Consider the following 24,858-nt stretch of genomic DNA (forward strand, 5'->3'; position numbering starts at 1 on the left):
AAAGTGAGAAGCGATCGTATCAATGAAGATCTGAGTTGCTTTTCCAATATGCCTACACGCTGTTCGGCGCCGTCTTCATTTCTTAAAATTGAATTACGTGCTGAGCAGCTTTTGTTGCTCTTAATTGCGTGGTCTTCATTTATCACACCTTCCATCTGCTTCACATCATTCATCTCCATACTCTCTTCAAGATTTACTACTTTACGTCCAATATGTCGTTGGACGGGCATAAGTCGTTGGACAAAATGCTACCGGATGAAGTGCTGTTGATGATATTCTCACAACTGACGGTGGTCGAGCTTGCACGGGTTCAGCAGACATGCAAGCGCTGGTACGATATCACACAAGAGCATAGTGCCTTATGGAGGGATGCAACCGCATTCTTCTCTCTTCTCGATGCTTGGAACAATCCGGAGGGTTTCAATCGACGAAACCATCTGTTAGGTGAAAGAGTATCAGAAATCAATCTTTACGGCTTCAAAAAGCTTCTAGATCTTTCAAAAAGGAAGCTCGACGGTCTTTGGATTTCACTTTTCTGCGTAAATAAGGAGCAGGTTGTTTGGAATGATGAATTTTGCGAGATTATCATCGAAGCTTTGGAAGAACATCCACCTACAAGGTTGACTATTGACTCCCTTATATCTGATTATCGCTTAAGCAAAGCAAATACACGATGTTTAGAGCATCTTGCTAAAAATCAATTTTTGAAGCACCTCGATTTAGAAATCGAAACAAATTCAAGTTTATGGAGCCTTAGACTTTCCTGTTCTCTAGAAAGCCTCAATCTACGATGCCCGTGTCTCAGTAAATGCAGCAACAAAGAGGATATGATTCAAGCTTTCACGAGCATAAAGAAGCTGAAATTAGGTTCACCTTTGGATTGCCCTGGAAATTGGGAGTTTTTGGAAAAGATTGGACAGAATCTAGAGAGCCTCGAACTGGAAGAGAAATTCTCTTTATGTCAAGCTACCATTCAAGCTATAGGGCCTGACTCAAAGCAAAGGGTAATAATATCTTTTCCTAAACTCCTTAGTCTGAAGGTGGAGAGCCGATCGCATATCTCAAATACATTATACAAGCTCAATTGTCCTCGACTTCAATCGTTGTCGATTACAGGCGATCTAAGCAAATCAAAGAACAATGGGCAAGAGATCAGTGTTTCTGAGATGTTGATCTCTACGGAGACCATTTCCAATATCTCTGTCTCTTTGTCTCGTAATGAAAAAGAATTTCTTTACAAAGCTTGTCTAGAACGCTTTTTCGGTAAATTCCGTCATATCAAAGAATTGTGTCTCGACGTGGGGTGCCATGCCGCATCAAAAGACTTAGTCGACACGCTTCCAGAGACGGTATCGATGCTAGCAATCAAGATATCATGTCACGAGCACGAGAGAGGTAGCAAATTACTTTCTAACAGGATTTCAAGAATTCATAGAGATGGCGGAACAGTCAATAAGAGGAGGAAAGACGATAATCTGATTTGCAAGTTAGACGCGATTTGCTGGAGGATACCTTTAAATAACGTCACTTACAATGACCTCACGATATTCGGCAGGGCAAATCTTCGTGCTCTTGCATTTGGTCGTGGCAGGTGAGGGGAGTGCAAGTGTTTGTAATACTTCATTCATATAGAAGCTAGCCATCTTGATATATACTGTACATAGATTGTGCGAATACATAAGAATAAGACAAAGAGAAGAGGAAAGTCCCAATGTTATCGGAGATTTTGCCGCGGCTAATTAACGCGTAAGGTTAACCATACGCCCGAATCAAGAAAGGGCACTTCCCCCGCACAAACGCTTATCAATGCAATGCACCACACTGGACAAGCGAACACAACAACACAAAACCAACACTTTATGCCGAAATACAAGCAGTCATTCATGGGAATATGTACCCGAAAAAGAAGTACTTCTTTCTCTCTACCACTCAACAAAGAATCTTGACTGACATTGAGCTTTGTCAGACAACAGTTTCAAGAGTGAAAGCAGGATGAATAGAAAGGCAATATTAGGCTCTGCTTTACGTCATGTTCGATCACAAGGTCGACTATATGCTGTGTCAAATGGAAGTATACCGGTAAAACGACCTCAAAGGAACAACCCACTTTACCAAGCACAGGCTTCATTGAGCACGTCAGCATGGAGAGGATCGGATAATGGCCCAGTCTCTTTCTCTGATGCACACTTCGGACAAGAAAGAGATCGGGAAGAACAAAGGAGGAAGCAAAGAGGTGCCAAAGACAAAGACGCAATAGAAGGTGAAAGCAAAAGTAGTGCAGATGCCAAAAAGGAAGAACAAGGACCAGGAACGTACAGTGAAGCAGATCATGAACATGCAGTCATTTCGACATTTGACCTGTTCTCGATCGGAATCGGACCTTCATCTTCACATACAGTCGGACCAATGCGAGCTGGGAATATTTTCATCAATGATCTTCATGATGCAGGTTTATTGCAAGATGTTGAAAAGATTCGCATATCTCTCTATGGAAGCTTGGCGGCAACAGGTGAAGGACATATGACACCTTCTGCGCTTCTGCTAGGACTAGAAAGTGCCGATGTTGAGACTGTGGATACCGGCTATGTGCCAATCCGATTTGATGAAATCAGGGATACCAAGAAGCTATTCCTCGGTAAAGCTCTTTCTAGTCAAGGCGGCAAAGAGGTTGATTTCGACTATGAGAAAGATTTGATCTGGGAGTGGGGAAAGAGTCTGCCGATGCACAGTAATGGAATGCGTCTAACCGTTTTCGATAAAGACGGAACAATGCTTGCAACGAATGACCTCTTCAGTGTCGGTGGAGGATTTGTTGTAAATGGAGCTCTATCTACTGCAGCCTCTTCAAAGAGTGTTAAAGAATCGGCATCATCGCAATCTGATACCACGCTTCCTCTTGCCGATCCTAATGATGCTGCATCGGATTTATCCGGACATCCTGCAGATTTAGCAGAGAATATGTATTATAAGGAAATTCGAAGAGCTGACGCAGCGATCGATCGAAGAAGTGGTATGGAGATCAAGTCGGACGAGAGCGAATCGGCGGCACTACCTCCACCACCGTCAGACTCAACGGATTTGACAAATTCACACTCAACAAGCTCTAACATTCAAGAGAGCGAGTCGAGTGGAAGAGGTTCATCACCTCGGTATCCATTCAGAGATGCGAAAAGCCTCTTGGCATTGTGTAAGAAGCACAATTTGACGATCGCACAAATTGTATACGAGAATGAAAAGAGCCAAGGGTACACTGATGAGGAAATTCGCGAAAAGGTATGGGCGATTTGGACAGTGATGGATAATAGCATCAAAGAAGGTGTTCGATCAAATGATGAAATCTTACCCGGTAGTCTGAAGTTGAATCGTAGAGCACCTGCTCTTTATCGCCGATTGACACGTGGTCTATATCCTTCACATGCTTTGGAAGGCCCATCGATGCAGGAAAGAGTACGAAAGCAAGTCAGCGAAGGCGAGACTTCCAAAGCTGGTCAAAGAATCTCAGAGGGCCCACATTCACAATCTGTGACATCTCATGCACAGCAAAGCTCTGGAGAAAAGAGCCTAACTTCAATGCGGAAACGTGGCCCTCCTCGCGTTCACGGATCTTTTCAACATCCAATTTTGCCCTCACCGCCTCGTAGGACGAGCTTTCCGGCAATCGACTATCTGACCGTATATGCAATGGCGGTGAATGAAGTGAATGCTGCTGGTGGAAGGATCGTTACTGCACCTACAAATGGAGCAGCAGGAATCCTACCAGCAGTATTGAAGTATCATCTCGAATTTCAATCTGACGATGTAGAGCAAGATGTCTTTACTTTCTTGCTAACAGCTGCTGCTATTGGTATGCTGTACAAGCGAGGAGCAACGATATCAGCCGCTGAAGGTGGTTGTATGGCCGGTGAGTAAACTGCTGTGTTTGTTTTGCTCTGAGAGCGATTGCTAACTTTCTCACTTTTCCCTTTTTCAGAGGTCGGTGTTGCATGCTCTATGGCAAGTGGTGCATTTGCTGCTTGTATGGGCGCATCTCCTGAAACGATCGAACAAGCGGCAGAGATTGGAATCGAGCATAACCTAGGACTGACATGTGATCCAATAGGTGGTCTGGTACAAGCTCCGTGTATCGAACGAAACGCTCTTGGTGCCATCAAAGCCATCTCAAGCGCAAATCTGGCTTTATCAAGTTCAGGCACGCAGAAGATCTCTCTGGACGATGCAATACGTGCCATGCGTTTAACTGCTCAAGGTATGCGCAACGAATTCAAGGAAACATCTTTGAGCGGATTGGCAACAAGCTACAGTATCTCAGTCAGTGTTCCAGACTGTTGAGCTTTCTGGATGGATGGATCTCTACTCACGCGCATACTCGTGTCTTGGGAAGAATCTGAGGTTGTCAGAATTCGTTCATCAATAGAAAGAGGCTCTTTTCAAGGGATGTTATTGTCTATACATGCGATTAGATCAAGGCTTTGGCGAATTTGTTTCATTCACCCTAAACTTGTACGGCGGTGGTGAATCTTCGATTAATGGGCCTGCGTCAAGATGCATTTCACGGCTACGATGGCCTACCATATTCGCAAATTGGCCCGGATTGTCGGGCATGGAAGTATAGTCGTACATCGAGCCAAGATTTGCTTCAGCAGTTGAAAGCTCGTTCTCGGCCAAAACGCCCACCGTATTGCTGATAAAAGAATACATACTATCCGATCGTTGATGCAAAGACCTGTTCGCGTCCATGCTTCCTTGTGAATGTTGTCTTGCGTGTTGTGAGAGCCCAGATTGATTCGCTGAATCGTTTGCTGGATCTAGAAGTGCTTCAGTGGCATCGCTTGTAAAATTGGCTAAAGATAACCCATAATCCGATCTAGATCTCGGAATCTCCGACCTTGAAACACCTCGCATACCAGTGCTACTCCGATCACCAAGAGAGGTACCCAAGGCAGGGAAACTTTCGTTGCGACTGATCGCTGTTAGACCAATCGCGTTAGGGTCATTACTATTTAGTGGTTCATGATGATCGACTCTATTTGTAGCATGAAGAAAAGGTGAAATAAGTGTTGATTGGCGAATGCTTGGCGGGCCTTGTTCAAGGATACTTTCTCCTAAATCAACAAATTGTGCACTTTCAACCCTATCCAATTTTTGTTTCTTCTTTTGATGCTTTCGATACCATTTATGAATTATGAATGCAAGCAAAAGCAAACCAAAAAAAGCTCCAAGGATCCCGCCCAATAATTTTCCAAGACTGTTTGTCCCAAAGTTCCCTTGTGTGCCTTGCCCGCTGAAAGGGTGGTTCAAAGTGCTAGAGCCATTGCCATTATCACTTGATGGAAAAGGGATGGCACCCGGAAGGTTTAAAAAGGTCGCTGGAACTGAAGAAACGGGTAAAGCGTGGCTAGTATCCAAGTCCGGTAGCTTGAAGCTTTCTTGCAAGCATGTATGGTTTTGACTCCACGCAACAGTGTATAGCGGACTACCTCCTCCATCCGCACTTTGGAGCGAATCGGACATGAATTGATAAAATCTTGTATTTTCTCTGAAAGGTAATGTACTTTCATAGTAAAAGTAAGATGAATTCGTTTGTGCTGATTTTGGAATATTGACGGTAACCGGTAAGCCAGATTCAGGGACCAACGAGTAGGAGAATGGTCCGGTTGCGTTGAGTGTATCTGTTGTATAATAATTCAACACTGAGCACTGTAATTTGGTTGTACTGAAAGCGTCCGGTCCTTTTGGTGAGACCAATTCAGACGCATACAACCATTTATAATTCTCAGTGTAATCACCACAGCCAGAAGGATGATTGTCAAGGCTGTCCGGAGTGATTACCTGTGAGCTGTTGCCATTCCCTTTGCTGTCCACAACGGCAACCATGAATTGCTTGAACAATGAACTAATCTTTGGTATTGAATACTGAAAAGTGATTTCTGAAGTGTTTGATTGATAGCTTGAATCGATTCGCCAACTTTGCACTGAAGCTGACAAGACCATGACATAAACACTATAAGGGAAACCATCCATTTCGGGTTTCCATGTAACATTGAGAGTTGTGCATTCCCGCGGATATGACGTCGTAAACTCAAAATCAGCACGTACGAGGTGAAAAAGCTTACTTGACCACGCGAACCAGATGAAAGCTAGTCTATACATGTTTAGTCATAACTCTGCACGATCAGATTCCGGTGAGTTGAGTGATGATGATGGTAGTGCGGACACATCAGCTAAGCAAGGTAATACAATTTTACTCAGCCGCCTTTTCCGCCTAACGTCAGTCAGACACTACAAAAAAGAAGAGCTTGAGAAGTTGTAGGTAGCTAGATCAAGCAGAAGCATCACGCGGACGTCAGATAATGCAATGCCGGTGCATGCCAAAAAAGAAGACGTCATAATATGACACGTCGGGAAGGAATGTCACACTTAAATCACCGAAGGCCGAACGCTATTCGGATAGACGAATGCTTGGGAAAACCTCAAAGCTATTTCATATTGCTAATCATATAAGCTATCTTTTCTGCTTTTTATCTCTTCCGCAGTCATTTGTCAAAGGGTTTCAATGTCGTCATAAATATTTCGACAAAAGTCAGCGTTATGATCTAAGAAACATAACTAAGAATGTACAGGATGATAAGGTGAAACTCATGTGGATTTGCCATTCACATCTATTTAAGCAAGAGCCGCCAATTAATCGTATGTCAAACTTTTTCAGGTCTTTGGCGAACTTGGTTGATCACTTCGAAATTTATAAGGCGGTGGAATGTCATGCGTTACTGGTCCTGCATCAAAATGCTCTACGTACCGAGAATCTGGTGTCTGAACGCTTTCATTGCTCATTCGTATCAGAGTAGAAGAAGCTCTTGTTCTTGTATCACGGCTCTCACGGTTAATCACACCCGCAGGCTGGTCCATAGTATCTGTTGTGGGTGAAAAGTCGTGCATCGAATTCATATTCGCTTCAGCGGTTGAAATCTCGTTCTCAGCCAAGACGCCGTTTATACTGACAGGGTTGCTTGTAGAAGAGTACATGCTACCTGACCGAAATCGCATAGAATCGTCAGCATCACTGCCTTGCGACTGATGTCTCCCATGCTGCAAGGACCCTGATTGATTACCTGAATCGTTTGCAGGGTCCAGAAGTGCTTCGAATGCATCACTTGTGTAGTTGGCTAAAGACAAACCATAGTCAGATCCAGATCTAGTCAAATCCGATTTCGCAACACGTCGCAATCCTGTGCCACTCCGATCTCCAAGAGATGTGCTCAACGCACTGGAATTTTCACTTTGACTGATCGGTATTAGACCGATCGAGTTCTGATGATCCTCGTTTGGTACTTCGCCGTGAGCAGATCCATTTGAAGCGTGAAGAAAAGGGGAGATTAATGTTGATTGCCTAATGCTTGATGGGCCTTGCTCGAGAATGCTTTCTCCTAGATCAACGAATTGTGCATTTTCCATTCTGTGCGATTGTTGCTTGTTCTTTTGATGTCTTCGATATACGCGATATATGATGAATGCTAGCAAAAGCAGGCCAAACAAAGCTCCAAGGATTCCTCCTAGCACACCTCCGAGATGCTTTGCTCCATAAGTTTGTGTACTTTGTCCGCTGAAAGCATTGTTCATATTGTTTGATGTGACATTACTACCGCTATCATCTGGCGCAGAAGCAATGGCCCCCGGAAGATTCTGAAAGGATGCTAAATTTGACCCGGCCGGCAAAGCATGGGTTGTATCTAGATCTTTTTGCTTGAAGCCACTTTGCACGCATGAGCCATTTTGACCCGGTCCAACGGTGAATAATGCACTGCCTCCTCCATCTCCACTTCCTTGCGAGTCAGACATGAACTGATAAAAGCTTGTGCCTTGCTTGAGAGGTAAAATACTCTCATAGTAAAAGTACGATGAACTTGTTTGCGCTGATTTGGGAATATTGACTGTTATTGGTTTATCTTGTACCGGGACCAAAGAATATGAGAATGGTGCAGTCCCGGAGAGTTGATCGACGGGATAGTAGCTTAGCAAGGCACATTCCAATCTGTCCTGATCGCTTGCGCCTTTCGGTGATATCAAGTCGGAAGCGTATGTCCATTGTTGACTCAAGGCGAAATTGCTACAATTAGAAGGGTGATTGCTGAGAGCTTTTGGCGTAAGAACTTGTGAAGTGTTCCCATTTCCCTTACTATCCACGACGGCAACCAAGAAATGTTGAAATGTTCCCCCACTTTTTGGTAAGACATACTGAAAGGTAATTTCTTGGGCGTTTGGTTGGTAATCTGAATTTAATTGCCAACTTTGTACTTGTGCTCCTATGACCATGAAGTAAACGCTATAAGGGAAAGCGTTCATGTCAGGCTTCCATGTTATATTAAGAGGTGTACACTCTTGCGCAAATGATGTTGTGAACTCCAAATCGGCATGCACCAGGTGGAAGATGGTTCCCGCGGAAAGGAGCAGGAGGAAAAGGGGTTGCAACATCTTGCAGAGCTAAATTTCTCAAACTGAACCAGAAGATGGTGGTGAAGCGAATACATCAAGTGTAAAAGGCTGTACATGTTTGCAATCGATCTTTTGGCCTGAGCACAAAGCAAAAAAACATAGAAAGAAGAAGAAAGAAGAGGCCGAAGTACAAGAGAGAAAGTATCACGCGGACATCAGATCATGCATTACCGCCTCAGCCCCCAAGGAAAAGATGTCATAATATAACACGTCGGGAAGGAATAGGGCATTTTATTCACCGAAGGCCGAATGTCGATGTTGTTCGGACAAAATAAAAGCATTTCATCATGGAGGAGCCCGATAAGTAATTCACATCACATCACTGTGAAGAAGTCCTTTTCAACTTCAATGATCACAAACTCCCGGTTTTCCACTTTTTCTTGCTTTCTGCTCCTGCACGCATTTGTCAATCATCTTCTGCTTTCTCAATATATTCTCACAACATTTTTGCGTTCTCATGCCAATGTAGTATTGTTTTGGAGATGGTATATGGAAATATGGAATAATGGACAATCATGCATCTAGTATTCTGGAAAGTGCGCCTTCATCCACTGATTCAATATCGAAACACTCCTTAAATCGAGATTTTAGTGTTTGAGCGCTTTCATTGCTTTCGCGCATGAATGTGTAAGACTTTGCCCTTGATTCATGATTATCGTGGGTGCTCATCATATTCGTATTTTGTGTAGGAGCGTTTGGTGTGGGCGAGCTGTCGTTTAATAAGCTCCTCTTTGTCTCAGCGGGTGACGAGCTGTTTTTATCTAGGACGTCGACTAGGCCAATCGGATTGGTAGTGGGAAAGGTGATGTTACTGTGTCGTGGCGACAAAGACTTTTCTGCATCATCACCTTCTCTTGACCCTATTTTCTCGTACTGCGAGGATCCAAGTTGATCGCCTGGACTTTGTAAGGGAGCCAAAAGTGCTTCAGATGCATCATTTGTGAGATTAGCTAAAGATATTCCATATTTGGATCCCGATCTCGTCTTTTCTGACCTTGGAACATGTCTTAATCCTGAAAGCCGACCCCCGAGAGAAGAACCTAAATCATTCCACTTCTTTTTACGGCTCATTGATCGAAGGCCGATTGCATTATGATGCGTACCGTTTCCTGGTTCACCATGAAAAATTTCATCGGATTCATAGGGGAAAGGAGAGATCAAAATAGACTGTTGATTGCTCGAAGGACTTTCTTCGAGAATGCTTTCCCTTGAATCAACGAATTGTGCATTTTCCATTCTATGAAACAGTTGTCGTTTCTTTTGTATCGTACGATAAACTTTGTAAGAGATAAGTAAAAGTAGAAGCAAGCCGAACAAAGTGCCAAGAATCCCGCCTAATAAGCTCTTCAGATTTCTCTTGCCATTATCTGGTTGTTTGACAATAATGTCACCCGTTGGTGGTGCAATAGCTCCCGGAAGATTTTGGAAAGATGCTAAAAGTGATCCGACCGGCAAAAGGTGGGTAGTACTCAAATCTGGACGCTTGTTATCATCTCTCAAGCATGACTGGTTTTGATTAACGATAACGGCGGACAGGGTAGAACCTCCTCCATCTCCAACTGACATGAATTGATAGTACCTTGTCCCATTTTCGACATGCATAATGTTTTCATAATGAAAGTTTGATGCATTCCGTTGTGCTGATTTTGGGATATTAATCGTGAACGGCAAGCCAAGCTCTGGGACCAAAGAGTACGAGAATGGTCCAGCTCCGGTGAAGGGGCCTGTTGGCTTGTAGACCATCATCGAACACTGTGATGCTATTACATACGCTTTTGAGCCTTCTTTTACTTTCAGATTAGAGGTGGAGTATTCCGTACATTCAGAAGTACTTGTACTAGAATTGTTTGGTGTGATAAGAGCAGAAGTGTTTCCGTTTCCTTTGCTATCCACAACGGCAATCATAAATTTCTGGAATACGGTTCCAACTTTCGGTAAAGTATATTGGAAGGTGAGTTCTGAAGCGTTTAGTTGATAGTCTGATTCGATTCGCCAACTTTGCGGTGATGCTCCTATCACCATGAAATAAACGCTATAAGGAAAAGCGTCTTTGTCCGGCTTCCATGTTACGTTGAGAGGTGTGCATTCTTGCGCAATTGACGTTGTAAACTCGAGACTAGCATGCACCAGGTAGACAAATCCGCTAAACGAAGTAAGCAAGGCTAACATTCGATGCAACATATCGATCAAAGTGTGACCCTTAGATTGCATTTCCTCAACTGCAACCCAAAGGTGAAGATGGTAGTTCAGACACATCATTTAAAGAAAGTAATGATGCATTTTTTATCAAGGAAGAGTTGCATGAAAGATCGTATTCCCAACCAATATAATCTTTTCAAAGCAGCAGCACGCGGGGACATCAAATTATGCACTCTAGATTGAATGCGAGAAAGTCTAATTTTGCCGTTCTTTTCTCTACCGTTTCTTTGGCGGCTAGACCTTCTGATCTTTCTAATAACGCTGCAACATTATGTCAATTATTGTTCCACTTCTTTCGTCTAGGACCAATTGTTTTTTTTTATTTTAATAGAATACCTTCTATTGATGTCAGATTCTACTTCGGCCGTTTGAGAGAAAAACATTCTGATTGACAAAGCTATAACAACAGACAGAATAAAGAGTAATGCGAAAAGTACTGAAAACGTGTTTTATACAAATGCTACATAAAGGATCTACAAATGCCGTTGTGTTCATGCGAGCACCGCCAACATGATTATGCATCAAGCACTTCAGAGAGTGCGGCTTCTTTCCATTGGCTCTGCGTCAAATTGCTCTTTATAGCGAGAGTCTGTTGTTTGATTGCTTGAATACATGAAAGAAGGAAATTGTCGTACTTTCGACTCGTGATCCGCACCTGCAGACTGGTCAGGATTGTTTGGTGTCGGTGAAATACCGTGCGTCGAGCTCATGTTCGCTTCAGCTGTTGAAAGTTTATTTTCGACCATGACAACATTTGTGCTGATCGGATTGGTTGCTGAAGTATTCACACTACCAGATCGAACTTGCAAAGACTCGTCCACATCATTTCCTTGTGACTCATTTTGACCGTGCTGCATGGGTACAGACTGGCCGGCTAATTCGTTTGCGTCGTCCAGAAGGGCTTGAGAAGCATCATTGTTAAAATTGGGTAAAGATACTTTATTGTTCGAACCGAATCTTAAAGCCTCTGACTTTGGAACACGTCGCAATCCTATGCTGATTTTATCACCAAGTGATGTACCTAAAGCGGTCAACCTTTCTCTCTTGCTCATTGCTCTTAAGCCAATTGCGTCACGATTTTCATTCACATGCTCAGCATAAGTAGCTTCATCCGATCCGAAGGGAAAAGGTGAAATCATTGTAGAATATTTCATGGTCGATTGGCCTTGATCATAAATGCTTTCGCCTAAATCAACGAATTGTGCATCTTCCATTCTGTTCAGCTGTTGCCGTCTCTTTTGAATCATACAATAGACTTTATAAGTGATAAAGGCGACTAAAAGTAGTCCAAACAAAGTGCTAAGAATTCCACCAAGTAAATTCCCGAGATACACCACTTTTGTACCGCCTGATGCAGAAGTAACGGCTCCTGCAAGATCTTGAAATGATGTTAATTCTGATCCGACCGGTAAAGCATGCGTCTTATTCTGATTGCTCAGCTTGAAGTAATTTTTCGTACATGAATCAATTTGACTGGGCCTAATAGTGTACAATGGTCCACCACCGCCACTTCCGCTTCCTAGCGCATCAGACATAAACGAGTAATATTGTTTACCTTGCTTGAAGGGTAGAATACTATCATAATCAAAGTACGATGTACTGTTTGTAGCTGATTTCGGAACATTCACCGTGATCGGCTTATCTTGCACAGGGACCAAAGAAATGGAAAATGGTCCAGTTCCTGTGAATGGCGGATGTACAGGATAGTAGTGTACTACCGAGCACTGCGGTCTAACATGTGGATCCGTGCCATTGGGTGATAGTGTATCAGCGGCATATCTCCATAAAAGAATTAGAATAAAATCGCTGCAATTCGAAGGAAGTCTGTTGAGAGTGGTTGGTACAAACACTTCGGAATTGTTTCCATTGCCTTTGTTGTCCACTACAGCAACAATAAAGCTCTTGAAATCTTGGCCAATTTTCGGTAAGACGTATTGAAACGTGATTTCGGAACTATTTGGTTGATAGTTCGAATCAATTCTCCAACTTATTGTCGGTGAATTTATGACTAAGAGGTATACACTGTAAGGAAATGCGCTCGCATCAGGCTTCCATGTTACATTGAACGTTATGCATTCCTGAGGATGTGAAATAGTAAATTTAAGACTAGCATGTACGAGGTGGTTGAATCCGCTGACCGAAACGAATAAGGCCAGAATCAGATGCAACATATCGACCGTTACTCAATTGCAAAATGAAGATGGTGATGGTAGATTAGATACATCCATTGAAGGAAATAGAGATGTTTGCCCGCTCGTTTGACAGCAGACAGAAACTATATGAAAGAAAAAGTCTGCGAAGAGCAATTATAGACAGATTAAAAGCGGGGACGCCAACTCAAACAATACAAACAAAATCTCACGATACAACACGTCGGAACAAATGAGGTGAATTTAATCACTGGAATTCCCCTCAATCACCGCTGGTCGAAGTTATATCACGTCAAAAGAATGATTTGCATTCTGATTTGAATTCATGCGAGCACAGCCAGATTGATAATGCGTGCAATACTTTTAAACAAAAGCCGCGATGGAGTTGTCTCGTTACTCCAGCCAGAGGAAACTTTATCAATTATGCTGAGTAGCTGAGATTAGACCTTCTTCTCTCATATACTGACTCTCTTTTTGATTTTAATAAAATGATTCTCATTATTGAAAGAGTCTAAAGTACATAAACTGTGTATCGAGGTCTTTTCCAAAACGAGACTTTAAGTCAAATAATGAATCGTTCTTGATTCGCCATCCTTATCCCTTTTTGTCCGTAGATTAGTCCAGATCGGTTCCTATACGTGAATAGGAGTGCGCCGAGCTTATATTTATTTCGGCGGTTGATTAATCATCCTCGATCAAAACTCCATCTACGCTAAACGGATTGGTGACGGAAGAATGTATACTGCCTGTCTGAGATCGCAGAGAGTTATTCGCACCAAGAAAATCGTATAAATGTTGTGTTCTGCTTTTAGTGGATCTGGATCGACCTCTTAAATCGTCCGCTAGGTTAAAATTTACTTCAGAAGCATTGTTCGTATAATTTCCTAAAGACAGCCTATTATCGATTCCTGATCTTATCGTCTCCGATCTTGAAACACTGTTCAATCCTGCAGCAAGTCTTTTGCTAAGAGATGCTTTCAGAGCACGTATGTTGTGCTTTCGGGCGATTGGTGTCAGACCGATCGCATTACTATCATCATTGCTCACTGCTTCACCGTGAGCAGCTCTATCTGATTCGTAGAAGAAAGGGGAAATCAATGTAGATTGTTTGATACCTGGTGAACCTTGATCATTAATACTTTCTCCCAAGTCTACGAACTGATCTCGTTCCATTCTATGCTTTTTTTGCTGTCTCATTTGAAGCATTTGATGTACTTTATAAATGACGAATGCAAGCAGAAGTATGCCAAATGAACTGCCAAGAATCCCGCCCAATAGACTCTTGAGATTCCTTGCGCCGTAGTCTCCATGTATACCTTGCCCGCTCACAGTGCTATTCAGAATGTTGGAATCATTTCCGGTATCATTCGCTGGGATCGGAATAGCTCCCGGAAGATTCTGAAAAGATGTCGAATTTGATCCGACCGGTAAAGCGTTAGTGGTGTTCACATCTGGTAGCTTGAAACCACTTTGAAAGCATGAATAATTTTGACTCGCTCCAACAGTGATCTTCTCACTCCCTCCTCCAGCTGCGCTTTGTACAGAGTCAGACATGAATTGGAAAAAGTTTGTACCTGCCTTATAGGGTATAACAGTGTAGTAATTAAAGTCATACGCACCCGTTTGCGCTAATTCTGGGATATTGAGAGTGATCGGTTTGTCATGTTCTGGGACCAACGAAAGCGAAAAAGGTCCCTTTCCGATGTGTTTTCCGTATGGCAAATGACTTACTTCGCCGCACTGTAGATTTATCCATGGATCTTGCTCCAAATTGAAGCCCGGCGGTGTTATGTATCCAGTGTTAAACGTCCAAGAATTGTTCTTATAGAAAGAAGATAACACACATTCTTCAGATTGTGCCGCAATAGAAGTCGGTGTAAGAATCTTGGAACTGTTCCCGTTCCCCTTACTATCCACAACAGCAACTATAAAACTCTGAAAACTTGAACTAGCTTTTGGTAAGAAATACTGAAAGGTAATCTCTGATTGGTTTGGTTGATAGTCTGATTCGATACGCCAACTTAGGACCTGCTTTGCTGTTCCTAAGAAATATACGCTGTAAGGGAAAGCGTCCATTTCCGGTTTCCATGATACGTTGAAAGTTGTACACTCTTGCGGAAGTGAAGTTGTAAATTCTAGATCAGCTTGTACGAGATGAATGAATCCGCTTACTGATACAAGCAAGGCTAAAAGCAACTGCGACATATCGAAAAGAACCATTGCTCAGAAATCAATACTCTTTTTGAAGGCAGCCCTCATTCAGAAAGATGGTGATGGTACAGTGCAAAGATCGTTTACGGATAGTGCGGCTTATTCTTCTGCTTCTTCCCTCGCTTGACAGCGGACTGATGCTGCATGAAAAAAGTTTACAAAGGAATACCGACGATAAGATCAAAGAGTAGCAGTACGCAGGCACAACAAAGATGTACAAAGTGAAGTGCAGAACTTCACAACATAACACGTCGGAACGAATCAAGGCACTTCATCTCTCAATCTCCGAGTTCATCTCATCAAAAGAAAGATCTGTAATCTTTTTCTCGTTTTCATGCGAGCACCGCCTTTTCGAGTGTGCACCAAACGTCCTGCTCTTTCCCCCCTCCCTCTCGTGCAATGCAATGAAATAAATTATCAAAGACGTCTAAGGTACAAAAATGGCAAATGGGAGCATCAAAGAAAGTTTAAAGCCAGCTTGCTTATTGCTTTCGAGTGTTCGGTTGATGAGTTAGCCATTGACCATATTCAGGTGGAACATCTTCTTGTAATTCTTCTTCTTCCGTTCCCGGTGCAACGGCCAATCGACCGGCATCTTGATGTTGTACAAATCTGCTTGAAGCAATTCGTCTTCTTTCTTCTTCTTCCATAGTTGCATTAGATTTGGACGGATTGGATGCAATCGTATCATTTTGCGATCTACCCATAGACCTTCTATTGTTTTGTTGTTCTCGTTCATCAACATTTCGTGCTCGTAAAACGTACGCTGATGCAGAACTCATCGTTCCTTCTGTTGGACTTTGTGGTGAATTTGCAAAATCGTGTCCACCAACGGCAGCGCTCATACCAAAAGGACCGCTAGAAGAAGAAGCTGTGCTTCCAGTTGGAAGGTGAGAAGAGTAAACGCTGTTTTGGTTGCGTTCTAACGGATGACTGTTCCAAGGATCTCCACTTCCATTTCGTAGGAGAGCCTGCGATGCACTGTTTGACGTACTGGATAAGCCATACCCATAATCCGAAAGAGGACTACCCAAACCTTCATTTGCCGCTGTATGTCGTAAAGTTGATGCGCCATAATCACTCGTAGGAGCTCCGATCGAGTTCAGAGTGCCATTGCCTTCACCTGCAACCATAAGTGCCATGCCATCATTCGATCCGGCATCTTGGTACGTGAACGGCGAAACTGAATACGACTGTCGGACACCATTTCCACTGTTTGGATTCGATCTTCTTCTTCTTGAGGCGGGGTCGAATACATCTTCGTCCAAATCGATGAATTGCGGCTGCTCTTTTCGTTCCATCTCACGTTTGCGTTTCTGCCTGCGACGATAGACCAGAAATAGCCCAATGATCAACAAAATACCGCCAACTCCAAGTGCTGCACCAATGATTCCACCTATCAGACCACCAACTTGACTACCACTGCTGCCAGTTGGGTTTGCATTGGCAATCGCTCCAGGTAAATTGTCGAACGAAGCAGCAATTTGACCTACAGGCAAAGCATGCGATGTATCCAGTCCTTCGATCTTATAATTGCTCTGAAGACATGCATTCGTCTTTCCAGCACCAACTTCTTGGATTGGACTACCACCACCACTTCCGCTTCCCGTTGCATCCGATGCCATTTGATAGAATTGCGTCCCCTGTTTGAATGCGAGTGGACTTTGGAAAACAAAGTACGTTTGATTAAGTGTTGCTGAAGATGGAATATTGACAGTCATTGGTTGTCCCTGAACAGGAATGATGGAGTATGAAAATGGAGACGTTCCTCGTAGTGCTCCTACTGGGTAATACTTTAGATTTCCGCATTGTGGTCTATCGGCAGGATTGCCAGTGACTGAATCCGAAGCGTAAAACCATGCATTTGTTACCGCATAAACACTGCAAGTTGCTGGTATGTTAGGATTCGAATTTACTGTCAAGACAGCTGAACTATTTCCATTTCCTTTCGAGTCAACCACAGCGATCATCAAAGCTTGAAATGTGTCAGTCTTTTGTGGTACAGAGTACTGGTATGTCAATTGACTTGCCCCTGGTTGATAATTTGAATTTATCTGATAGGATTGTACCTGTGCTCCTATACCCATAATATAAACACTGTATGGATAAGCATCACTTTGAGGTGTCCAAGTCACATTGAGCGGCGTACATTCACGAACGTAAGAATATGTGAATTCAAGGTCGGCCAAAACGGATTGAATACATATGGCGGCGACCAATAAAGGAAGTCTGAGACGTGATACTATCGAAGCCATACTGAGGCTAAAAGGTTGTCGTGAGCGATAACGAGAAAAAATTTGTATCAAAATGAAGGACGAATTGAAGTTGGATGCGAATATTGTCCCTATTTCCCGTGCGAATTGGCACCAAACACACAAGCAATGCCTATAAACCCCTATGTGAGAGAATAACAATCTATCCTTTTCTGTGACGGAGCCGAAAGGATGAGAGTGCGGATGCAATCAATATGCGAGCGGTTTCCGTACCGTCTCCGGATTTTTGTGGTTTGGTATACGCTCAACTCTTATCAGGCAGGGCAGCAATGATGATGGCCTTTTTTGCTGAAATTGACTGAAACTGAAAGTGCCCTTATCGAATAGCAGCCAAGCAATCGGAGAAAGGTAGAGTGGAGCCACAAGAGGCGGTTGGAGAGTGATGATGATGGTGGAAGATTAGTAGTATGACAAGGTAAGGAAGGGTACACAAGTTTTAGACACTTTTTGACAGGAGGACTCTAGACTTACTCACTCACTGCCTTCCAGTGCAGGCAAGGCAAATAGATTTAAATAGCCAATTTAAGTAGGCCTGCAATCTGCACACTACAGTGTAAGTCAAAAAGCACAAAGATACCGCGTTTATCCTTAAGAGAGTTTTTTTCTTCATTCATCAATTCACTCCAGAAGATTAGCGCGACAGTGAAAATTACGCCTTTTTTGCCAAACGACCTTGTGCGCAATAATAATGTGCACTCTATTGATTAAGGAACTCAATTCGAAATGATGATCGACTCTGTCAGCGTTTTTGTTGGATCGATCTCGGTTCCGGAATTAAGAAAGACACGCTATCACTCCTAACATTTAATCAAAGTCAAATTCTCTTCATCTTCCCCCCTATAAGATTCTTTAGTTTGCCATTACCCCAAGTGCAGGAAATCATGCATGCCACTCTCTAAGTGACAACTACTTCCCGCCGTTCATAGATTTCTATTTTGTTCGCATTGAAATTGATTTAATCATGCAGATCTACCGAGCACCAGTACAGTTTATTTTTAGCGCGTACTGCACAAAGCGGTCATATGGTTGAGATTTGCAGATGTGCTCCGGAAGTCCGATTGCATTTCTGGCCGTCGTTGAGTAAAAATAATGTAATATGAATTAGTAAGCATCTTTAATGATGTTTAGACAAAGCTTCCAACTCTTTAAATTCATCTTGTCGTTCTTGATCTGTTTCATAAAGCAAAGATCCTGGATTCATAATATTATGAGGATCAATGGCTCTTTTGAGCTTGCGTAGTAGGTCCACTGTACCCGTTCCTAGCTCACGTTCAAGGTACATCCTCTTTCCTCGACCGATACCATGTTCTGAAGTACATGTGCCTTCCATTTCATGTGCATATTCAACAATTCGATGAACAAACGCTTTAACTTTGTTCATCTCTTCTTCATCTTCATCTTTGAAAACGATAATCGAATGTGCACCTCCATCTCCGATATGACCAATGATAGGGGCATGTAAACCTGAATCTTGAGTATCCTTTCGAACTTTTGTGAATAGATCAGCCATCGAACCTAAAGGAACACTAACGTCTGTCGTCCAAACCTTATATCCATTTTTACCTTGTTCGTTATCCTTAAATTCTGGTCTGGTCGGCATGGCTTCTAGACAAGACCACAGAGCAATCTTTCTCGCTCTCCATAATCGTTCATTCGCTTCTTCTTCGTGACTTGATTCAATCTCACGGTCTTTCACTCCGAGTGTCTTGGAGATTTGTCGAACTACGCGTTCATCTTCTTTTCTGTGTGTTGAATTTCCTTGCAACTTTATGAACAAGCTAGGCTTGACGATATGCTCCTTATACCCAGAATCACCTGCTGATTTAGCGTTGGCAGTATTAATGACCCGAATCATTTCATCATCCAAAAGTTCGATACATTGTACTCCTACACCACCTTGCACAATCTGTTGAGCGGCGGAACATGCATCATGAATGGAAGGAAACGGGACAACAACGATCGAAGTAGGCAAAAGAGGTGCAAGTCGTAAACGTGCTTTGACCACTAATCCCATCGTACCTTCTGCACCCAAAAAGATTTTTGTAAGATCTGGACCAACGGAAGATTTTCGTGATCTACTTCTGGTAGTAATCACTTCTCCGTTCGGTAAGACGACGGTCGCATTGATGATATAGTCCCCTCGCATCGTTCCATATCGAACTGCATTCGTTCCACTTCCTCCCGTTCCCATCATTCCACCTAGCGCAGCACCCGGTCCAGGATCAACGGGGAAGAATAAGTCTATTCCTTGATCACGTAGGTGTTCGTTCAAATCTTCATACTTTACACCTGCTTCCACTTCAATATCACCATCTGCTACATTGCATTCGCCAATCTTATCCATCAAATTGAAATCGACCGAGACTACCTTTCTTGGCAGGTCAGGATGATCGGGAGGAGCAGCCCAATGTGCTTCGAGTGATGTACCTCCCGCATAAGGCGTAAGAACGATTCCATGTTTAGGAGCTTGTTTTACCAACTCTTGTACTTGTTCAACAGTTGTCGGATAAATAACCGCACTTGGACTACGAGCAGGATGATATGACCAAGGTGAATGACCATGCGATTCCAATTCACTTTCTTCTAGCGAGATTTGATCTTCTTTGAATCCGGCTTTCGAGCGCAGTATATCCAGATAGCCCTCCAGATTTGGCTTTCCAAACTTTGTTTCACTGCCGCCTCCCTGGATTAGCTTTTGTATGGCACCTTTGCCCCCGTCTTTTTGACTGTCTTGGGAGAGAAGTTCAACGGCAAGCAAACATACACCTGCTCCTACTGCAGCTCCAATAGCCAAGCCACCAAACGATGAGCCTTGTTTGGACTCTGATATCGTACTTGAGCTGGTAGATGCATTACGGCTTGATCTTGACACTGTCGGTAGTATGCTCTGTACACCTGTATATGGTGTTTGCCTATGGGTGCCACTCCGTAGCAGCTGTCGTGTACGCAATCTGATCATCTTTACGGTTGTGGTAAATGTGGTGATAATGAGGAGGGAAGATACTAAAACGTTATCTGCCAAGAAGGAATAGTGCATCTATGTGGGGTACCCTTCCTTTACAAATCGGTAATGCCGGAGAATGAATTGAAGATATTTCCGCCGCGTATTGACCGACGTTGTATGCCTGCTTGTGTACACCGGCGTATTGAACTTTAATGCAAGCCGCGTTTAAATTTGTTTATTAATTTTAAAACGTTTTCTTCTTGTCATGCATACACGCAACCCCCGAACAACCATCATTCTACACCACATAATGCCGGTCGCTTCTAATACACCTACTACTGCTGGTGGCGATACATCATCATCCTCAACAACAGAAAAGAACATTTGGACAGCAGCAGGTGAAGGAGACTTAGAACGTGTTCGTCATTTAGTGGAGGTAGAACATATTTCACCAATCGCAGCCGATCAATTCACATATACACCACTTCATGCTGCTGCATCTTATGGACATGTGGAAATTTTGAGATTTTTACTCAATCATTCAACAGCACCCGCAAATGCAATCGAGACAACAGATGAAGATGGTGATACACCATTGTTTACGGTAGAAGACGTTTCGGTTGCACGTATACTCATTGAGGAATTTGGTGCGAATGCAAAACATGAAAATGAAGCAGGTGATACACCTGCCGCAAATGCAGAAGAAAATGAATGGGATGAAGTGGCGGCTTATTTTCGAAGTGTGACAGGAGAAGAACCAATGTATCAAAGAGCGCAAAACCTTCCCTCTGAAGCTACTGAATTGGATCCTGCCACAAATGAAGCAATGGATGCTGCTATCGATGGTCAGACAGATGCCCTCATGATTCGTGTGCAAGACATACTGCGAAGAGCAGAAGCAAGAGGAGCCAGTTCAGGAGAGGAATTAAACGAAGAAGAAGAGGCGGAATTGCGAAGAGTTGTTGGCGAAAGTGTATTGACCCAAATTCGGGAAGGATGGGGCGTGGCTGGAGGTGAAGATGAAGAAGCACTTGCGATCCTGTCATCAGCGGTCTCAAACCCCAATGGAGCAGCAGGAGAAAGTGCAGATTCAGCCCTTTCATCTCAACAAAGTATACCAGAGGAGGAGGAAGAGGAGGAGCCAAGACCAGGACGGTGAACAGATAGACAAACGAACTATGTATAGATACTTTCACGTGTAATATGATCAAATGTACAATGAGCATGTCAGTGATGACATTGAGTATTTATAGTACAATGTAAGAGAGTTCGGACCAATCGTCAAACCTTCAAATAACCACGAGCACGTAACCGTGCACAAACCTCTTCTACGCCTGAAGCACTTTTTGCAATGTTGGCATCCCATCTTCGTGTATAGACGGTGCTCAAATCATCATCTTCGCCTTGACCTTGTTCTTGTTTGGCTTGTTCGGTTTCCTTTCCGCCAGCTGCTCCAGAAGCCGCACCTGCTGCCAGACCAATCTCACGAGATTTTTGCTCGTGAAAGACAATCAAGCCTGCAACTTGATCAATTTCGGCTTTTAGACGACCTTGAACGATCATCCTTCTCACCATCGTCTCTGCAGCCAGACTGTGCAAATCCAACAATCTACCTAAACCGTTCAAAGTGATATTCACATACAGTCTCGAAGCAGCGATGATGTTGTGTTCCATCATTGCACGATCCAGAACAGTAGAAGGACCCGTTCGTGAACTCTCTTTGTCCTCCTCATACTCACCACTCATAGCCACATCACCATTCTGCTTATCCTTGGACGAACGTACATGTCGTATCAGATCTTGCTCGGATTTTGGCAAAGATGCCAACTGATGTGGACTCAAAATTTTCTCGAACGATTTGATTTCGTTCGGTCGAATGATTTGATCCAAAAATGTCTTTGTCAAGATGGTATGTTGGGGTAGTGAAGCAGTTCGTTCATCGCGTGCAAGGGTAGCCAGTATCCTTGACCGTTGTGGGCCTGCGGGTGCAAGAATAGAAGCAGTCACTGCTGCCGAAAGCATCATCGTTCTTTCTGCTTCATCAATTTCTGTAACGTAGCTCACTTCATGATACCTGTTTGCTGCTTCGGCAAACCGACGTTGTGAATCATAAATGCGTGCTTGACTGAGCTTGAATTGCAAACCAAGCGTTTTTGCTTCAATTTTCTCCTCTTCTGACATCTTTGCCCATGCTTCTTGTAATGTCGGATTATTTGATATACCAAAGCTCGAAGACATCACGCCAGGAATGTTATGGACCAGCAAGGATGCCCTCTTGAGCATAGTGTCTGCTCCCACAGCGTCATCACCTTCCAGCAAAAGTCGAACAATGCGTACGTAAATGCGCAGCTTATGTAGATCCGATACGAAGCGATGACTTGAATCCAGGGATATGCCTTGCAAGACTCGAGCTGCTTCTATCCATTGTTCTGCATTCTCCAATGTATCTGCTAAATGCAGTCTGATCGTATTTGCTTGTTCTTCAAAACTCAAAACACGAGGTTGTAGTTGCTCCAATGCACTTTCTAGTATCTCGATCTGCACATCCTCGTCTGCGATCGCAGATATGGTTTTTGAATCTGTCATTGCATCATCTTTCTGGCCATCTCGATGTTTTTTCCCTGCTTCGACGATCGCCTCATCGAAATCGCGTAAAACTTGTCTTCCTACGACAAGATTTCCTCCTGTTGCATTTGTGTCAGATAATGCTGTATATGCCAAATAGACAGATACAGCTTCTTTCAAGCTATACTGTCCATTGCTAGGTAACACAGATGCAGGTTGAGCCAATATGTCTCGTAGAATTGCGAGATACGCTGGAGGTCTTTGTGATGGAGTTTTTGAGTTCGAAATTTCCGTCAAATTCTTCTTGACTTCTTCCAAGAAGCTCTGACCTGATTCGCTCATCTTGCTTGATGGGTTTTCTGAACTGCTCAATCTTTGATGTTGTAGTTTAAAGGTGAGTTGCGTCGTGTGCCATATCTTGTAAGCAATCATCAGACCTTTTTAGTATTTTGGCCCGTGCGAATCTTCTTGTTAATTTAGACGCGGGGAGACTTTTGTTTGGTTTGAGGTTGTATGCTGTCCTCTTAACGTGCTATCCAACACCATCATAGTCACTCTTCTAATGATGAGTGCATCAGCATCAACATCGGCAATTCCCATTCTACTGGGATCATCATTAAAAGCAAAGAGAGAATCATCTACATCTTCCTCGAGGCAGCCGCTTGTTTCAGTCAAATGTAAGTGAGCAAAGACAAACGATGCAGCAGACTAACTTACTGACTCTGTTGTACCTCTTCGCAGACAACTTTAAACCGCCATCAATATCAAAAGAAAGTGATGCATTCCTGCACTGCCCAAAGTGTACGCAACCAGAATGGCTCTTAGAGTATGCTGGAGGATCAACCTCAAAGAATGGCATTGAACAATCAAATGATGCACAGAGTTTCACTGGTACGCAATCAGCAGCAAAGGATGTAGATTGTGTTTTGGTATGGGATGATAGACGACAAGCTTATGTTCTTGATAGAATAACATCTAGCTTTTCGTTAAAGTTTGATCGCAAGCATACAAAGCTTAGCAAAGAGGCAAAAGATGCTTTCTCGGCTGAATCAAATCAACGCAGGAGATCGAGCGGCCGAACAAGTGCTTTAGGTTTGGACATACCAGAGCAAGAGCTTGAGACGCAGTTGGATACCTTCTATGTTGATGATGAAGAGGAAGAAGGAGAGGATTCAGAAATGCACATAACGGAAAAGAAACCGAATAAAGATGCGGTGGAAGAGGGAGAAAGCGATGACGACTTTGCTAGACAGCTACAGTTAGACTTAGAAGAAATGGATACTGATCAAAGGGAAAGTACAGATCAAGATAACGGACGTGACTCAAGTCCGAAAGGGATAAAGACCGGATTAGGCCTTGTAGGAGCACATGGTCACTTGATGAATTCAGAAGAGGTCATCACACCAAGAGGATCGCCATACCTGGACAGAAGCTCTAAATTACAAAACTCGAATACGCACAATGCACCTGGCAGTGTCCCTACCAGCGCAAATATACCCACAACCACTCAAATGCGCTCCACGCCTGGTATGTCACCTTTAAGTGTTGCTAATTCACCTCGACCAACAGGTTTGGAATCTAGCTTGAGTGCTACTTGGAGGCCACCAGCACAAAGAAGTGCAGTCGCAATGGCCTATGACGAAGATGAGGATGATGAAGACGACGACGACGACGAGAGCGAGGATGAAGAAGACGACGAAGAAGAAGAAGGAGCTGTAGCAGCACCGGCTGGAGGAGAAGCTGATGATGATGATTTAGACGAATTTGCAAGACAATTAGATAGCAGTATGATGGAGCCGCCAACTCCGATAGAAGATGAGAAGCCTGCACCTACTAAAGGACGTAGAAGTAGTACAAGAACTAAGCGTTAAAGAGCTTTGTTATTCATAGATGACAATGAATGTCATGTTTTCATTTGATGTATAATTCATTTATCCACTTTGTCGTCATTCTATTGTGAGTGGTTATGAAGTGCTGACCTTGTAGTGTTAGCGTTTGCTTCGGACCCTTTAAGTCAAAATCTCGC

At 43.3% G+C, this 24,858-nt stretch overlaps 12 protein-coding genes across 12 annotated transcripts; 4 read left to right on the forward strand and 8 right to left on the reverse strand.

Annotated features, from left to right (window-relative positions):
- Positions 1 to 212: 212 nt before the first annotated feature.
- On the forward strand, positions 213 to 1,595 carry FA14DRAFT_154576 (uncharacterized protein; the record flags this gene model as incomplete). Its single annotated transcript, XM_025497696.1, has 1 exon — positions 213 to 1,595. The coding sequence occupies one exon, from the start codon at positions 213 to 215 to the stop codon at positions 1,593 to 1,595; it is 1,383 nt and encodes a 460-aa protein (XP_025355452.1).
- Positions 1,596 to 1,992: 397 nt separating this feature from the next.
- Positions 1,993 to 4,329, forward strand: FA14DRAFT_120893 (L-serine ammonia-lyase; the record flags this gene model as incomplete). Its single annotated transcript, XM_025496431.1, has 2 exons — positions 1,993 to 3,901; positions 3,971 to 4,329. The coding sequence occupies 2 exons, from the start codon at positions 1,993 to 1,995 to the stop codon at positions 4,327 to 4,329; spliced, it is 2,268 nt and encodes a 755-aa protein (XP_025355453.1).
- On the reverse strand, positions 4,186 to 6,171 carry FA14DRAFT_38137 (uncharacterized protein). Its single transcript, XM_025502270.1, has one exon. It carries the CDS (start codon positions 6,148 to 6,150, stop codon positions 4,462 to 4,464), a length of 1,689 nt encoding a protein of 562 aa, XP_025355454.1. The 5' UTR covers positions 6,151 to 6,171; the 3' UTR covers positions 4,186 to 4,461.
- A 531-nt stretch (positions 6,172 to 6,702) lies between these two features.
- On the reverse strand, positions 6,703 to 8,611 carry FA14DRAFT_184473 (uncharacterized protein; the record flags this gene model as incomplete). The annotated part of the gene is made up of 1 exon (XM_025501390.1): positions 6,703 to 8,611. Exon 1 carries the CDS (start codon positions 8,467 to 8,469, stop codon positions 6,703 to 6,705), a length of 1,767 nt encoding a protein of 588 aa, XP_025355455.1. The 5' UTR covers positions 8,470 to 8,611.
- A 392-nt stretch (positions 8,612 to 9,003) lies between these two features.
- FA14DRAFT_184475 (uncharacterized protein) lies at positions 9,004 to 10,701 on the reverse strand (the record flags this gene model as incomplete). The annotated part of the gene is made up of 1 exon (XM_025501391.1): positions 9,004 to 10,701. One exon carries the CDS (start codon positions 10,699 to 10,701, stop codon positions 9,004 to 9,006), a length of 1,698 nt encoding a protein of 565 aa, XP_025355456.1.
- A 518-nt stretch (positions 10,702 to 11,219) lies between these two features.
- FA14DRAFT_178532 (uncharacterized protein) lies at positions 11,220 to 12,860 on the reverse strand (the record flags this gene model as incomplete). The annotated part of the gene is made up of 1 exon (XM_025500855.1): positions 11,220 to 12,860. The coding sequence occupies one exon, from the start codon at positions 12,858 to 12,860 to the stop codon at positions 11,220 to 11,222; it is 1,641 nt and encodes a 546-aa protein (XP_025355457.1).
- A 660-nt stretch (positions 12,861 to 13,520) lies between these two features.
- On the reverse strand, positions 13,521 to 15,044 carry FA14DRAFT_154582 (uncharacterized protein; the record flags this gene model as incomplete). The annotated part of the gene is made up of 1 exon (XM_025497697.1): positions 13,521 to 15,044. One exon carries the CDS (start codon positions 15,042 to 15,044, stop codon positions 13,521 to 13,523), a length of 1,524 nt encoding a protein of 507 aa, XP_025355458.1.
- A 453-nt stretch (positions 15,045 to 15,497) lies between these two features.
- Positions 15,498 to 17,802, reverse strand: FA14DRAFT_38160 (uncharacterized protein). Its single transcript, XM_025502271.1, has one exon. It carries the CDS (start codon positions 17,303 to 17,305, stop codon positions 15,533 to 15,535), a length of 1,773 nt encoding a protein of 590 aa, XP_025355459.1. The 5' UTR covers positions 17,306 to 17,802; the 3' UTR covers positions 15,498 to 15,532.
- A 142-nt stretch (positions 17,803 to 17,944) lies between these two features.
- Positions 17,945 to 20,455, reverse strand: FA14DRAFT_160427 (FAD-binding domain-containing protein). Its single transcript, XM_025498670.1, has one exon. It carries the CDS (start codon positions 20,280 to 20,282, stop codon positions 18,438 to 18,440), a length of 1,845 nt encoding a protein of 614 aa, XP_025355460.1. The 5' UTR covers positions 20,283 to 20,455; the 3' UTR covers positions 17,945 to 18,437.
- A 170-nt stretch (positions 20,456 to 20,625) lies between these two features.
- FA14DRAFT_107609 (uncharacterized protein) lies at positions 20,626 to 21,264 on the forward strand (the record flags this gene model as incomplete). The annotated part of the gene is made up of 1 exon (XM_025495817.1): positions 20,626 to 21,264. A coding segment is annotated over one exon (639 nt), but the record flags the coding sequence as incomplete, so codon positions are not given.
- Positions 21,265 to 21,487: 223 nt separating this feature from the next.
- Positions 21,488 to 23,218, reverse strand: FA14DRAFT_38172 (uncharacterized protein). The gene has a single exon (XM_025502272.1). It carries the CDS (start codon positions 23,172 to 23,174, stop codon positions 21,549 to 21,551), a length of 1,626 nt encoding a protein of 541 aa, XP_025355462.1. The 5' UTR covers positions 23,175 to 23,218; the 3' UTR covers positions 21,488 to 21,548.
- Positions 23,219 to 23,374: 156 nt separating this feature from the next.
- On the forward strand, positions 23,375 to 24,778 carry FA14DRAFT_160430 (uncharacterized protein). The gene is made up of 2 exons (XM_025498671.1): positions 23,375 to 23,509; positions 23,574 to 24,778. Exons 1-2 carry the CDS (start codon positions 23,398 to 23,400, stop codon positions 24,701 to 24,703), a joined length of 1,242 nt encoding a protein of 413 aa, XP_025355463.1. The 5' UTR covers positions 23,375 to 23,397; the 3' UTR covers positions 24,704 to 24,778.
- The last annotated feature ends 80 nt before the right edge of the window (positions 24,779 to 24,858 follow it).

This window comes from Meira miltonrushii (genome assembly GCF_003144205.1).
Source record: "Meira miltonrushii strain MCA 3882 unplaced genomic scaffold FA14scaffold_2, whole genome shotgun sequence".
In the NCBI taxonomy this organism is placed as follows: Eukaryota; Fungi; Basidiomycota; class Exobasidiomycetes; order Exobasidiales; family Brachybasidiaceae; genus Meira; species Meira miltonrushii.

Bases quoted from the DNA above. Each gene is read 5' to 3' on its own strand.
- FA14DRAFT_38137 (XM_025502270.1), bottom strand. From the start codon at position 6,150: ATGTATAGACTAGCTTTCATCTGGTTCGCGTGGTCAAGTAAGCTTTTT.
- FA14DRAFT_38160 (XM_025502271.1), bottom strand. From the start codon at position 17,305: ATGGCTTCGATAGTATCACGTCTCAGACTTCCTTTATTGGTCGCCGCC.
- FA14DRAFT_160427 (XM_025498670.1), bottom strand. From the start codon at position 20,282: ATGATCAGATTGCGTACACGACAGCTGCTACGGAGTGGCACCCATAGG.
- FA14DRAFT_38172 (XM_025502272.1), bottom strand. From the start codon at position 23,174: ATGAGCGAATCAGGTCAGAGCTTCTTGGAAGAAGTCAAGAAGAATTTG.
- FA14DRAFT_160430 (XM_025498671.1), top strand. From the start codon at position 23,398: ATGAGTGCATCAGCATCAACATCGGCAATTCCCATTCTACTGGGATCA. The intron at 23,510-23,573 runs GTAAGTGAGCAA...ACCTCTTCGCAG, and splicing joins GCCGCTTGTTTCAGTCAAAT to ACAACTTTAAACCGCCATCA.